At 43.2% G+C, this 15,090-nt stretch overlaps 1 protein-coding gene across 7 annotated transcripts in view; it reads left to right on the forward strand.

The window, feature by feature from the left end:
• Positions 1–15,090, forward strand: part of CUX1 (cut like homeobox 1) — a 264,972-nt gene that overhangs the window by 139,677 nt on the left and 110,205 nt on the right. For all 7 annotated transcript variants that reach the window (XM_081843440.1, XM_081843443.1, XM_081843442.1 and 4 more), the window contains exon 8: positions 523–589. In XM_081843440.1, coding sequence (XP_081699566.1) covers positions 523–589 — 67 coding nt within the window. The remainder of the gene's footprint in view (positions 1–522; positions 590–15,090) is intronic.

Consider the following 15,090-nt stretch of genomic DNA (forward strand, 5'->3'; position numbering starts at 1 on the left):
TCCTTTGGCCCCCACACTGAAGTTCAGTCACTTGAAGTTGTCCCTTCCTACCCTCTGTCTCTCCTTCCCCCTCTGCCAGTAGCTTGTTCTTGACTTACCTGCTCTTGCTTCCCTGCCTGAGCTTCAGCCTGCCTGGCTTCTTTCCCATCTGAAGCCAGAGCAGGTCCCCGTTTTAACTGGCACAAATGGTTTGTGTCACAGAAGCAGATCTATAAACGGAATATAATGTGCTTAGCTAGATTCAGCAGGACAGAATCTGGAAACTTTCACTGTTCCTGAAAGAGAGAGAGAGTGTATGTGTGTGTGTTTTCTAAAGGAAAGAATTTTGAAAAGCTTTTAAGCCTTGTTTTTCTGCAATGTGATTTTGTTTGGTCAGGGAGAAAGCTTAATGCAAGATGACTTTTCAGACAGAGAACAGTTTATAGTTCAATAGTAATTGAGTAGCCCTTTTTTATCATTACGTCGCTCTTAACATGTCAGTAATGCCTTGGCATGTTGCTTTCCCCCCTCTATCCCCTTCAGCCTTGGAAAAGACACGGACGGAGTTATTTGACCTGAAGACAAAATATGATGAGGAAACAACGGCAAAGTAAGACTTCTTGGCTCCTCTTTAGATATGCCGCGTGTTTTTAGTGCTCTGCCATCTTCATCTCATTGGGAAAAGCAAAATAGAAATTTTTAAAAACTGGGCCTGGTTCTTAGACCCGTGTACATGATGACTTCATCTACATATTTTTTTTTCTAATATAAATGGAAGTGCCTCTGCAGGGTGCAGCAGAAACACAATAATTCTATGGTTCTATATGCTTGGATTAGCATAGGAACAATAAAATTGGGGGGGGGGAGGCGCAGGTGCCCATGTAGTGGGTTTTAACATTTCAAGAGCACCATGGTTGTTCCCTATGGCCCCAAATCCACACAGGCATGAAAATAGCCAAGATGATCTTGATGCCAGCATATGAAGATGCTTTAAAGCAAGTCTGGCACTCTGACACTGAGAGGTTGCCACTGCCCAAGATTTAACCCATCTTCTTGATGGAACTAATGTTACACACTCACACCCCACTTTCCAACAAGATAGGTTTCTCTAAAATGAAAACCTTGTAGTGGTGGTGGTGATTTCTCCATCCAACACCATAGATTTATGGGCCCAGCAACACTAGATGCCCGTTGCTAACACAGCAAACAACTAACGGCATTCCTACAGATAACCTCAGTGAGAAAAGGGCTCAGGTTGCTCCCAAGGAGTTGGATTTGTGTATACCATTTGTCCAATGAGGAAGTATGCTCCCAAATATTCTTTATTGCCTTTCTCTGGGGCAGTGAAGGTGTTAATGACTAGAACAAAAATGGCTTTGCAGCACGTCAACTGGGATACTAGAATCTGAAATCGACAAGATGCCATCAGTAAAGTTTTCCATGTGTAGGCTTGAAATAAAATGCAATTAGGCCTTTATGTGCAGAACAAGGATCCATTGATGACTACAGCTGGTCTTTGTTTTCATCTGTCACTGAGTGTGGGAGGTAAAAAGTGCTCCTCTTCATGTTTATTAATGCAGGATTCCTGAGACAAATGGCAAGCACAGTTTAATGTTTGTTGGGACATGGTGGGGCTTGCCAAAACAGTTGTGTAAGAGGATTTCAAGGTTTTCAGATTGCGGCTCTTCCTAGGTTAAATAAATGGATGGCAGGCCTGCCTGTTTCTCTTCAAGAGGCAAGCCAAGCAGGAGAGGCCTGAGAGAAGCAGCAGCAATAAATGGGGAGCACTTGGAGGAACTGGGCAAGAGGAGACAAGACTTGGCAGTGAATGAAGGGTGAAGGAGGAGACAGGACAAGGAGAGACATGGTTGTTCTGCCAGGATGGTCGAAGGGAGGAACCCCAGCTCAGTGAGAGAGCCCCTGCTTTTGCATGTAGAAGATCCCAGGTCCAGTCCCCAGCACCTCTAGTTTTAAAAAGGGTCAGGGTGCTGGGAAAAGACCTGTTAACTCTGTCCAAGACCCTGGAAAGATGCTATCGAAGTAGACAGTATTGGAGTAGATAGGCAAATAGTCTGGCTTGATAGACAGCAGCTCCCTTTGTTCCTTTGAGGGCTGGTTCAGACCTGCATGTTGGAGACATGGCCCTGTATGTGCAAGTCCAAGGCTTGAGAAGATGCCATTCAGCCCTGCATTGTGTATGAGCCATATTGCAGTTTTCTGGAAGTCTGCATTTGTGTTTAACCACCAGGATGAATGTTTTACCCAGCCTCAGTGGAAGAATGAGACGCAATGGGTCTAGGTTGTATTGAAGCATGTTAGGTGCGATTTTGGGAAACTTCCTGTGCATTAGAAATGGTGGTTCAAGTTTCTTAGGGACTCTGACTCACTGTTCATGCAGTTTTTTTTAAAGGAGCTGCTTGGGCAGCACTGTCATCTATATGTGCATATTTTAAATTTCCGGTGGGATTTATGCAATAGCCACTTTACCTCACGAATTTGCACATGTCTCTTGAAATATAGGTGTTGTGGGACAGGGACTTAAAGGAAGTAGATAGATTGGGGTGGGGAACTTCTTCTATCCTCTGGGTGAGATCAGAATATTCTTATTTGAATGTGAACCAAATTTTATAAGTGGACAAAGTTGCACATCTGTCAGTCAACTGACACCACACTTTGAAGTCCCAATTGTTGGGACTTCAAAGTCAGTACAATGTTTGAACGCCCTTTTGCTGTTTGTGTAGAAGAGGGTGCTGAGAGTCATCCCCGTCCCCCGGACTGGTGAGTCATCCAAATCCAGCCCTGGAACCCTGATCATGACATGCTTTGTCTGTACAGTTGATATTGTAGGTGACTGTTTAGCTGCACTAGCTCAGGTTAGGCATCACAGCCATAGCATCATTTGACTATTGTTTGTGGACTTCAGGCTTGTGCAGTCCAGAATGTGAAACTGCAGTTTAAACTAGGTTTCCCAGACTGATCTGGAGGCAAGCTAGTTTGCACTAGACATGGCTTTCCCAATCTGCGCATCTTGGCAAACTCTAGTTGTTGCAGACTTGAAAGCGAGAAATGGAATTGGAGCGCATTAAGGGAAGAAAGAGCTTGGAAGCCCATCTGTGATAAGAAACCATTGCTTGGTGATGAGTCTGAAATGGGCACTGTGATTAAAATTAGGTAGGACAACATAGGGACAGATACTTTGGCTCTGTGGGATAAAGCAGGGTTCTCTACCATCTTTTTTGCTGCTTTTGTCTCACAGTCTTCACCAACAGCATGGCTATTGGCCAGGGATGATGCAGTCCAAAACATCTGGAGAGTACCAGGTTGGGGAAGGATGCTATACTGTAGTGGCTCTGTCTATAGCTGTGTTGTTAATGATGTAATCACACACCTGTTGTAAAGTTGACTGAGAGCCGGTGTTGGACTAGGACTTGGGAGACCAGGGTTCAAATCCCCACTAAGCCATGAAGCTCCTTGGGTGACTCATGGGCCGGTCACTGCCTCTCAGCCTGACCCACCTCCCAGTATTGCTATGAGGATAAAACGGGGGGGGGGGGACCCATGTATACCACCTTGAGCTCCTTGGAGGAAAGGTGGGATATAAATCTAATTAATTTTGTCATTCTTATAGTCCACCTTTCTAGCTGAATGGCCTGACAAGGTGGCTTTTTTTAAAAGCAGCATTGCACCTAAAATTTCATCAATAGTTTAAAAACCAATTTAGGTTCTTAAAAACCTAATATATAAGCATAATTAGGAGTAAAGCGCTCTGAGATAAAATGCAAGTCTGCAGAAGGAAATGCCCACCGTGATGCTCTGCCTATTTCTGACAGGCTGCCTTGCCCCCTGTGAATGTGATCCAAGCAGCATATGGCACCAAATGGGGCCTAGGTTTCTCCTAATAGAGGAGAGGCTGAAACCTCTAGCCAGAAGCTGATTAGCTTTAAGCACCTTCAGTCACATAACGTAACCTCTGTCTCTTTCTTCCCCTCACCTTACCAGTGCAGCCTTCAGCCCTTAATAAGGTGGCAATTCAAATTTATGATCAGCACAGCTGTGATGTCCTGGAAATGTACTTGCTGGCAGGGGAGCAGATGCCTTCTCGGAAATGAGGGAGTATAACAGGAGACTCTATGGGTGCTTTTCTTCCCTCTGCGCCCCTCTCTCCCCAGGCAAAAATATTAAAAGGTGGATTTTAGTAGAAGGTTCTTTCTAAGCTACGGGGTGTACGGCTTAGTTGGGTTGGGGATTTCTTTTATTTTCCCTGGTGGTGTTTTTGATTTCTTGGGAAGGAGTATGTTAGTGCTTTCTCATTAAATATTCATACTATTTCCCCCTGGGATTTGTTTCTTGTAATTAGTGAAATTGGAAGGGGCCTGGCATTGTTGGAGTGCATGTGAGAAGCTTGGGTGGAGTTTAGGAATGTAACTGGCCTCCCATGTTATCCCTCCTGCTCCCTAAAATCTGAGGGGAAGGCTCTTTTCTGTGTCCCGATGTGGCTGGGTTCCAAGTTGGCCTGGAGACACGAGAGGGCCCTTTTCTGTCGCCTCTCCCCAGTTGCAGAGCTTGATCCCATGGGAGGTTTATTTGGCCCTCTGCTTTTAGCTTCTCCTTCCAGTTGCACTTTTTGATCTTTTAATTCCTGTGTCAGAGACTTCTATACCCCAGTGTAGGGTTTTGTGGCTCCTAAAGGATGCCTTGCAAACAAACCCTCCCTACTTTGACCATCTTCCCAGTTGATTGGCAGTTGTGGCATGGAGAGCTCTATCTGGATGTCTGGAGCCACACAGCACGGTGGGTTTCAGGGAGACTTCCCCAGAATTCAGCCAGAGAGGGAATTTCAGTTTGCGGCCCTGTTTGAGAGAAGGCTTCGCGTTTCTCTTTTTTATCTGGCAGATTGTACTCAAATTGTCTCCTCTGTAACATTTCTAATCCCCACCCCACTGTGCATAATCAGGTGTGCCTTCCCTTGATATGAATATCTGAAATACTGTGGTAATGTTTCTATATTTAAGATCTTCAGAATCTTAAAACTCAGATTTTTAAGGACCAGTGTTGGATAGTGCGTGAATTTTTGTGCTGCCACCGTGTTTTACTTTGAGGCCCGTAATACTAAAACAAGTTTTTTCCTAAAGCGTAAATGCTGCATTAGCTACGCCTGAGCTCCCAGGTCCACAATGTTTTATGTGTCATGTTATGCGTATTAACTGTACCCCCACCCAGCCTTGTGATCAGTGTTTCTCTCTTCCCAAATAGGCCTACTATTGCTTTGTTGCTCCCATAGAAATGTAGACAAGTCGATCTGTGGCTCCAATAGCAAGCAAACATTTCACCAACAGCAGTATCATCTTACCTGCTTTGTTTCTCTCTAGATGCTGCTCACTGTGCAGTTTGACTGCTGCATTTGCAGGATGATGGTCTCGCTAAGGTTACATTTTGGTCCTTATCTGAGAGTAAATGTGGAGCAGGGGGGCAGCGGAAATGATATAATGGGAGTACAATTTGCTCCACAAAAGGGTTCCCACCTCTGCTCTGCTCTCCCCCTTCTCTCCAGCGTGGAAATCTCTCCTGTACCCTCCCATAAAGCAAATTTAATATGGCACCAAACAGCTGGCTGGCTTGGAAACTGAAAAGTTTCCTTTCCAAGAGAAAGGGAGGGAGATAATTGAACGCTTTGATTTGTTTCATGGTTTGTTTGCCCTTTCATTCCTTTCCCGAGGTGCTGTTTGTTGAGGAATGTCTCCAATTGCCAGGGAGATGGTGGGGTGTCTAATACTTTCCCGCCAGCACTCCTTTCAGCCAGAGCCGAGGACCATGGCAAGCCTGCGACATGCATTTTTAATGCAGAACTCTATACCCCGGCCCTTGCAGCACGGCGGCGCGGCCCTCTCTGGAGCTTTCAGATTTAACGCTCCGCTGAACAAAGCACAGGCTCAGGGCAGTCGGCATCAGCTGGCATTAACCCCTGCGCGGACCAGTTAATTTCCCCACGGAGCCAGCCAGGGAGACGGCGAAAGGCTTTTGTTCCGTTTATTTGATTATTTCCAACATTGCAACGTTGCCTTCAGATACAGATTTATTGTTGGTCTCGTTTGCTGATCCCGATTGCTGCAATCTATCAGCATGTAGGACCCTTCCTTACTTGTGGCTAACTCTTCGCAACAGCCTGCATAGATCCCTTTCCTCTCCTCTTGAAGAAGCATGGGGATTATGTGGAGTTGAACACATGTAGCTTCCTTGTACCAAATCAGAGCATTCGCCCACCTAAACTCAGGCTGTCCGCTTGTACTGGCAGCAACCTGCCATGGTCTCAGTTCTTTTGCAGCCATATTGCGTGATGATTCCTGGGTTCAGACCTGGGGACGGTTCTCCAATGAGTTATATGTAGCCTCTTCTGTGGTGCCATGTAGGCTGGCATGGAACTGATATTCTTATAGTCTCGTGACCTTCTTCTGACTGTACGGGAAAGTTTTCTGATGGATCAATAAATGATAAGAAATGGTTGAATAACATCTGCTTAGGGTTTCTCCCCCACTCCCGCTTCCTGTCTTTGCTGCTGTTCATGCATCAGTCTGTTTGGCAATGTTCAAGAACATCTAGATCAGGGTTTCTCAAACTTGGGTCTCCAGCTGTTTTTGGACTACAACTACTATTATCCCTAGGAATGGAAGGTATTCCAAGTCAGGTGTGATTCCCAAGGAGACTTCAGCACCTCTTAGTTTGAGAAATCAACCCCTGGTGTTCAGAACCCACCATCTCTCTCCCTTCTCCCACCCGGTCCCATTACACATTGCAGATAGATTCATGCCGTTGAAAACTTTCCTAGCCACAAACTTCACTCTGGGAGACACTCCCGTTTTTTAAAATATTTATATTTTATTAAGGTGATTTCAGTTAAAAGAAATAAAGTGATCCGGGGGGGAGGGAGGGAGAGGGAGAAAAACCTCAAAGATACATATAAAAGCAAAAATATGCAAAGAAAAGAAGAAGCAATATACAATATTCCCATACATTCTTGTATAAATTGGTATAGTGTTATTGTCCTGGTGCTTATGTAAATGTTAATCGCCTACTACACTTTGTATAAACTCATTCCAAATGCTATCATATTTATCCATACAGCGTCTGTGCCTGTAAGCAGTCCGTTCATAAATTGCCAGTGATGTCATATTGTCAGTCCATTGATTGAAGGGTATCATATTTTTATTTTTCCAATTAATAATAATAATAATACCTTTATTGTCATTGTACAACCTGTGTACAATGAAATTAAACGAGCATCCCCCCTCCCACAAACACTCAATCTCTTACCAAACAACACACCACCTCGCAAGTCAATTTCACTATGTTATTTTTCGTTCAACAGCCTAACAACCCATGGATAGAAGCTATTTTTTAGCCTGTTGGTACGGCTGAGTATACTTCTATATCTCCTACAGAAGGGTAGAAGATTAAAGAGGCGATGGCTGGGGTGTGAGTCATCCCTGAGAATTTTTCTTGCTCTCCTAAGGCAACGATCCCTTGCGATGTCATCTAACGGACTCAAGGGACAGCCCATGATATTATTCTAATTCCTCAATATCATCTTGGCCACCATTAGGGTGCAGAAAATCCATTTCCATTGTTCCGTTGATAATTCCCATACTGCAGATACATAGTTCAATAAAATATTCTAGGCTGAAAGCTTTAACTTTTTCTGCACAGTCATAGTTACAGAGTCCAGCACTTTCTCCCAAAACTTGTTAAGAACACTGTACAATCATGTGTTTCAGAGAGACGTTGTCCTTGCCACATCTCCAACACTGAGCTATCTCAACTAATCCTTTTTTATACAACTGTAACTCCAGACTCTGCCATGTGCACCTATCAGCATAGGTCATGAAGGCTCCACGAATACTGCAAGTTTTCTCCAGAAATAAGCCTGAGTGTTGCCTCTGATGACACTCATAACATTAACGTGTTAACAATTGCATTAGAGGAGAGAACTCTACGCCTACCATCCATAATGGGAGAAAGAGTCTTGCATGTTTAAAATGTGATAGAGGGAGATGTTAGCTGCAGAGAGTCAGACTGGATACAAAACAGGCAGAGGTGTTAATGGCACTCAGCAAAGGATTTACACTCAAGCAGTGTTTAAAGTGTTTGCCTTGAGCCCTTTTGAATTGCATGCACAACTTGACTTTAAAGTGATACCACAGAAATACATTTACACTTTTTAACAATAGTGGACGGGCTCGCGTTCTTCAGCCAAAAAGTTTGCCCGTTTTCCCTGTGGTATTGGAGAGGAAATATCAGCAGGGCAGAGAAATCTGAACAAAAGGCAAAAGGTTTATCGGGAGGAGAAAGATTTCCCAAAGCTCAACTGAGCCCCGTTGGGGTGAGGGACATTTTCTGTAAAGAGAGTTGGCAGGAACTGAGTCCTGCTTCCTGTCCCTGGGAGCAGCTGCTTCCCATTTGGGTCATGGGTTTCTTCCTGACCCAATGAGAACGGGAATCCATAGTAAGAAAACCCCTTCTTTTTTACTAAATAAAGCCAGTGTCAAGCAGACACTCTTCCATTGAGGGTCAGAACAGATGTGACACAGCAGAACTGTGATCAGCTCTCCCTGTGTTTTTCTAAAACTTTTTTTTTTAGCTGCTGGTGAGGACAGAGAGGTGGTCTGATTTTGATTGGAGCAATGACATGGTGGGGGTGAGGGGTACTTAATCTTTTTCTGCTACTCAGTTTCTCCAGCTGAGATCACACACAGCTGTTACTTGCCTCACAGGGTGGGGAGAGATTTGGTATATTTTGTCTTCTCCACTGAAGCCAACTGCAGCATTGAAAGTGGGGGTGCAATTTCAAGTAGGGACAAGGGAAGCATTAAAGCACCCAAACCTTTGATCTGATCAGAGTCTGAACTGGGGGATGGATCATACATTGGGACTAGATAATAGGAAGCTTGAATTTTATAGGTCTCTACAGTTAGTGTTCTCTCTCTCTCTCTCTCTCTCTCTCTCTCACACACACACACACACACACACACACAGTGTCTGACTTTGCCCCACTGCATGCTGGTTTGGCAGCATCCTTTACCTTAGCCTCACCACATATTCTAATACAGAAATGAAAATCAAAGCCGCCTGAGCAGAGCCGAGTGGGATAATGTGTACACCTGTGAAGGGCTAGAATGTCTGGCCCCTGCTTCATAACACTTCACAAGTGACAAGAGATGGCTCACCTGGACAGTTTGTGACTAAGCCCCATAATAGGAGGTCGTTGACATGGAGGTTAATACAGCACCTGGCATCTCAATGCTTACTCTTTCAGACTTGCCTCTTATGGCAAAAGCAGAAGGAAACTGCAGTTGCACTGTAAACTGTGTCTGCATGCTGGTACATCCGTGCCTAAGTACTGCATCAATAGAATCACATTGTTCTCTGGGGCGAAGTAAGTGCTCTTTTTTATTGCTGGAATGGAGCTTGGAGATAACAGAGACTTCGTGTTATGGCATCACAATTTGGCCCAATTACATTTGAGCATTAAAGGTGCTATTATTAAGGGTTTCCTTTAGCACATGCTTGCAGAGCCCTGGAGATGGATATAAGGGAGACCTTTTCTGGCTCTAGAAGCGACTTAGGGGTCCCAATCCTGCCATCAAATTAGCACAAGGGTATCCTTGCTCCTTACAAGTGAGCCATATAATAGTAAACGGTGCTTGGAGGACACACCTGGCTGACCTCCCTTGATTTCTTTGCAAATAGAAGGCTCTATTTTGGTGGTGCTTCTTAGATTCTTTGCAGCCTAGTGGAATACTTTAGTTTTCAGGAAGCACATATCTGGAAAAATGAGGGCCCTTCTAGATCAGATCAAAGGTCCATCTAGCCCAACTTCTTCCTTCCATCAGTGACCACCAAGTGTCATCAATTCAGATCAAACAGACTGTGTTTACACGCAACACCTAAGCTTAGCTCTCTAAGTGACATTTTGCAAGCCATTGGCAGCATACTTTCAAATCTTAAATTGCAACCTTATAGGCAGTGTTTATTACTGGGGTTCTCCCCCCCCCCTCGGAGGGTACAAAAGCCATCCATTACATTGTGACTGCGCAGGATTTACTCCCCTGCCGAGTGCTGAAGTGTCCAGCAGGTGCAGCAGAGTTTGACTTAAGCAGTGTCGCAGTCCCTAACCAGAATATTCTATAGAACATCTCGCTGCAACATTCAGCCAAGGGCAGCCTCACTGTTGGTACCAAATGCTCGTTCAACTTACAGGTGTCTCTGTTTTCTGCAAATGCTAGCAAGGAAGCAAATCTCTGTTTTCCTCTTTTAGTGGGATGCAGCCTTTTCCTTTACAGAGCTCTGTGCGCTGCAGGTGAATCATGGGCGAGGCTTAAGGAAGGGCTTCCAAAGAGTGACCAGTTCGCAGGTTAACAGGCATTAGATCAGCAGCTTTTAAATTTTGCATGAAAGGTCTCTGCTTATTACAAGAACGAGGTATGTTATTTCAGCAGGTTTATGGCGAATCATAAAAATAGTAAAGATTCCTCTGGCAGGCCTGATGCTGCTAGGGGCTGGAGCAGACATAATGGAGCTGCAGTTAAAAGAGCAGGGGCCGGAGACCATATTTCATGCCTTCTCCCCACACCCCCTCCCTGGCTCCAGTTGCCTACTGAGGAGTCTCCCTTCATATGAGCTGCCAAAAAGTCAGTTCCCCATGGTTCTCCTTTAAAGACCCATGAATTGATTGCAGCAGCATCTTTTGCGACTAGAACCCACTTCGTTGCATGAAGGTAACACTCACTGCATCTGAAGAAGAGGCCTCCAGTCCAAGTAAGCTTATGTCATGTCAGTCTCCTTGAAATGAATGCAGTCCATATATGGTCAGAAGGAATCTCCCTGGATATAACAGTTTTCACACACAGGGCAGACTAAAAATAATAGTTTGAGTTCCTCACTTGAAGCTTTATAAATTTATATATTGTACCATGACGAATGGAAATCATTAATTATGTAGCTGTTGACTAGGGGATTATTATTGCAACTGAAATGTAACTGACATTACTTAAGATTATGGAACACAGTGATATAAGATCGGAAATGCACCCAAACCATCATGCAGGGAGCCACTTTAACTAAAATGTATTAATTGAAAGATGATTGGCACTATGATAATTGTATAATTTGGGAATTAATCGATATTGTTATAATTTGGCTATTATTGGGAGTATATTGGAATAGAGAGAGAGAGAAAAGAATGCAGTTTTCATTGCCTGATTCAGGGGACTTCGTAGATTCAAAAATCCTTTCATTCCATCAGCAATAGTACTGCAATGTTTAATCAGTTAGGGAATAGTCTTCTTTTTAAAACATTGAACAACTAAAAAATATTACCTTGAATAACTGGGTAATAGACTTTTAAAAAGCAAATATTATTTGTAATTCAAGTATTTACAAAAATTATAGGTGGTAAGCACCATCTGTAAAGAGAGCTTACCCCCTTCTCTCTCACACACAAATGAAGGTATCTCTTCTAAAACAGTGTCTGCTAAATCTCATACCTAAAAACAAGGTAAATAAGAGTTTTGTTTCAGAACTATTGTTTGCTCATAGGAAACTAAAACTCATCCTATTAATTTACTCTTTAATTGAGTGGTCACCCTAGTTAGCATAATATCACCTAGGTCCTTTGGCCTAAACCTGCCTGAGTTTAACTGAGAAGTCCATCAAGGCAACACATAGGTACATTCCAATGTAACTCATTTTAAGCTGAATTTTGGACTGCCCTCTATATGAGAAGAACTCCTGAATCTTCTTACTTGGTTTAGAATTGCTTCATTTGTTACATGATCAAAGGCTTCTGACATGTATATGGCAGGCACCAAATGAATTGCGAAACACAGGGCTTAATTCTCTGAGCCATAATTTGGAGGTGATTGTTGTTGGTTATTGTGATTCTTTCCCTGCTGAAAATGAGAGCCTTGAACAACAGCTTTTGATCATTCTTTAGATCACATTCTTGAATATCACCTGTATTTTTTGCTGCTGTCTACATGCTGTTTTATTGAACATGGAAAATTAACACACTGCTGGGCTGCCCAAGGCCAAACTGAGGGTCATTCTCTCTATATATTTTTCCTGACTCACTCTGTGTTGAAAGTAAGGAGAAGGGGATTTGCTGTTTGTGGACCAGCAGTATTAAAACAGCAGTGTCAGGAGTGGAGAAGAGAACCTACTGAAAATGAAGTTGTAGATTTTGGTGAAAATCAGCTCTCATTTTTGTTGCCTTGTTGCATTCTAAAATATAATGGGGGCCTGAGAGGAGGAATACTGGATCACAGCTTTCCAGTTTGTTTTTCATCTTGGCAGGAATGGTTTTCAATTTATTTGCTTTTGTCACCCCATGAGAATTGAGTGTACCCAACTGTACACTTCAGTAGTGGTGGACAAGATAATTTTTAGTGAAACCTGTCCATGTCCTTCCTTCTCTGGGATATTTTGACAGCCAATTCTGTAGAGCAAGGTTGGCCAGCATTTGTTCTCAAGGGCCATTCAGTTCTCCAGATAGTGATCCAAAGGTCAGAAGTGTGGTTTGGTTGTTGCACGATCAGGCTTTGCATTAAATCTGGTGCCACCTGGCAGTGAGGGCTTCACGATTATGGAACACTGTGTGCTGGAGCAAAAGAGGGTATATTGCATACAAAATTCCAAGGTAGTGTAACATGGAAGTCCTCTGGGGGTTTGCATTATTCCTCTGGACTGTCAGTTGGTTCCCCTTTTCTGCTGGAGTGTATAAAGCCATTCAAGGGATGGATGGTTAGATAGATAGATAGATAGATAGATAGATAGATAGATAGATAGATAGATAGATAGATTTTCTACTATTTTATGTAAGGTTAACCCTGTCTCAAAGGGCGTTGCACATAGGTTACCTACAGTAATTGTTTTCACCTGTTACCACCTTGTCCAAGTTGACAACATTTTATGACAATGAGTTTTCAGAATGCAAATGAATGAAAGTGAACTGCAAGTGCCTAGCAAAATATATAAACATGTTCATTCCCATTTTTACACACTGGATTTGTTTGAAGAATGTGTACAGTGGTACCTTGGGTTACAAACGCTTCAGGTTACAAACTCTGCTAACCCAGAAATAGTACCTCGGGTTAAGAACTTTGTTTCAGGATGAGAACAGAAATTGCGCAGCGGCGGCAGCAGGAGGCCCCATTAGCTAAAGTGGTAACTCAGGTTAAGAACAGTTTCAGGTTAAGAACAGACCTCCAGAACGAATTAAGTTTTTAACCCAAGGTACCACTGTATTCTTTTCAGGTATCTTTAAAAACATGATTGACTTGGTTTTCCCTTTGCAACGGTGTCAAGATGCAAAATGTTTACATGTTGGATAGTGTTCATCCATTTTGTTGTCTTAATATTCCTGGGAAGAAAGAACTTGACTTAGTGTGGGACTTTATCATTACGATTTCTTGAACAGTAGCTTCTTAAGCCACACTTGACCATAATCCTAATGCACCGCTCCTGTAAAGTCTCTCAAACACCAAAAATTGTAGTTCTCCGATTCCTTCATTCTAAAGAAACGCCACCCCTGCTAAACACACACAAAAATATACTCATTCTCTCTTTCCCCCTCTCTGCACACACACACACTTCACAGAGTGAACAAGAGAATATCCCCACCCCCTTTGTTAAGGTCCTAAGTTTATGGTTTACTTTGTAACGTAGCTGGCTCTTGAAGGACACAGTTGCACAGAATTTTTGGAGCAGCCTAATAGCTTCCTGTCTGTTCCTTAATTATTTAAGGTTTATTGAAGGTTTTCCATAAAAGTCCAGCAGATAAATCTGTACCAGTTGGACATAAAAAGTTTCTCTTTCTAGTTTAACTCTTCCACCAGCCCCCATTAATAGCAAAGGAGAGAAAGTCAAATTGAAACACGAGAAATGAACTCTCCTTCACCTAAAAGATCTGCTATGGATATCAACTTTGCTTAACAATTTTGAGAACCTATGCAGTTGGACATCAGAGATGCTCATGTGAACCTTAATTTGTTCACCAGAGCTCATAATAATCTTAAAAAATGATTGGGTGTAAATTATTGTTATTATTAATATTAACAAAACAACACCCCCCCCCAAGATTTGCTCAAGCAGAAAAATGTTTTAACATTATCAACATAACAAAACAGATTGTTTCATTAGCATACCTGCTATTACTGGAATTAACTTTAAAAAGCGTAGTATTATTACTTTTAGCAAGGTTAGGTAAAATGCAAAGCATTCATAGAACTCGCTGTAGTCTCTGGCTTTTATCCCGGAATGGCAGGGTCAACCTCCATGTACTTTTTTATTTATTGGATGTAAACCAGAAACAAAGCAAAGTAACAGTAGCTATTAAAATGTGAGACTTTTTAGAAGGAGTTTTGCAAAATGGCTCATACTCTGATCATCACCATCCTTGTGATTCATTGAATATTTAAGCTGGATCATATAATTGATTGTCTTACGTGCCAGCCCTTCATTTAAGAGCTTGCTTGTGCCCTCTGGAATTTTCTCCCTCCCTCCTTTTGTATTCTTTAGACTCCTCTATGGCACGGTATCAGAAACTGCCTCCGAACCTCCCCTCTGTTGCAAAATCAGCTTACTGCGCAGCTGGCAGGGCTGGCCTGCCCATGAGGTGGCAGGCTCCAGACAGTGGGCAGGTGTGGCAGATCTGCTTCCTGCACTTGTAAGCCACTTCCTCCTCTGCTGTGAGCCCCACCCACCCTGTTCTTGGGCAGCAGTGGGCAAGCAGTGACAGGCAGGCATGCGGGGGGGGGGGCATTTTCCGCAAAATCTCCTGGGCGGCCCTAGCTGCGCCGGTCTGAGAAAGGAACATCTTGAGCCTCCTTGGGAGACCGGAACTAGCTATTGCACCCCAATCTTCTCTATCCCTTCCACTATTTTCTTTGCCATTGTTAAGTCAGGGATGCAATGCCGTTCTTTTATTTAAGTGAATTGTACAGTTCCCCAATATCAATGGGGGAACTGTAGGGGTTTTTTATTATTTGCAAGAGGTTGTAATAAAAAATTTAGCAGCGCATTTTAACGAGCCCTTGTGGCTTCATATTAACAGTTACTCAG

Source organism: Podarcis erhardii (assembly GCF_964252035.2).
Source record: "Podarcis erhardii genome assembly, chromosome: 16".
Lineage (NCBI taxonomy): Eukaryota > Metazoa > Chordata > Lepidosauria > Squamata > Lacertidae > Podarcis > Podarcis erhardii.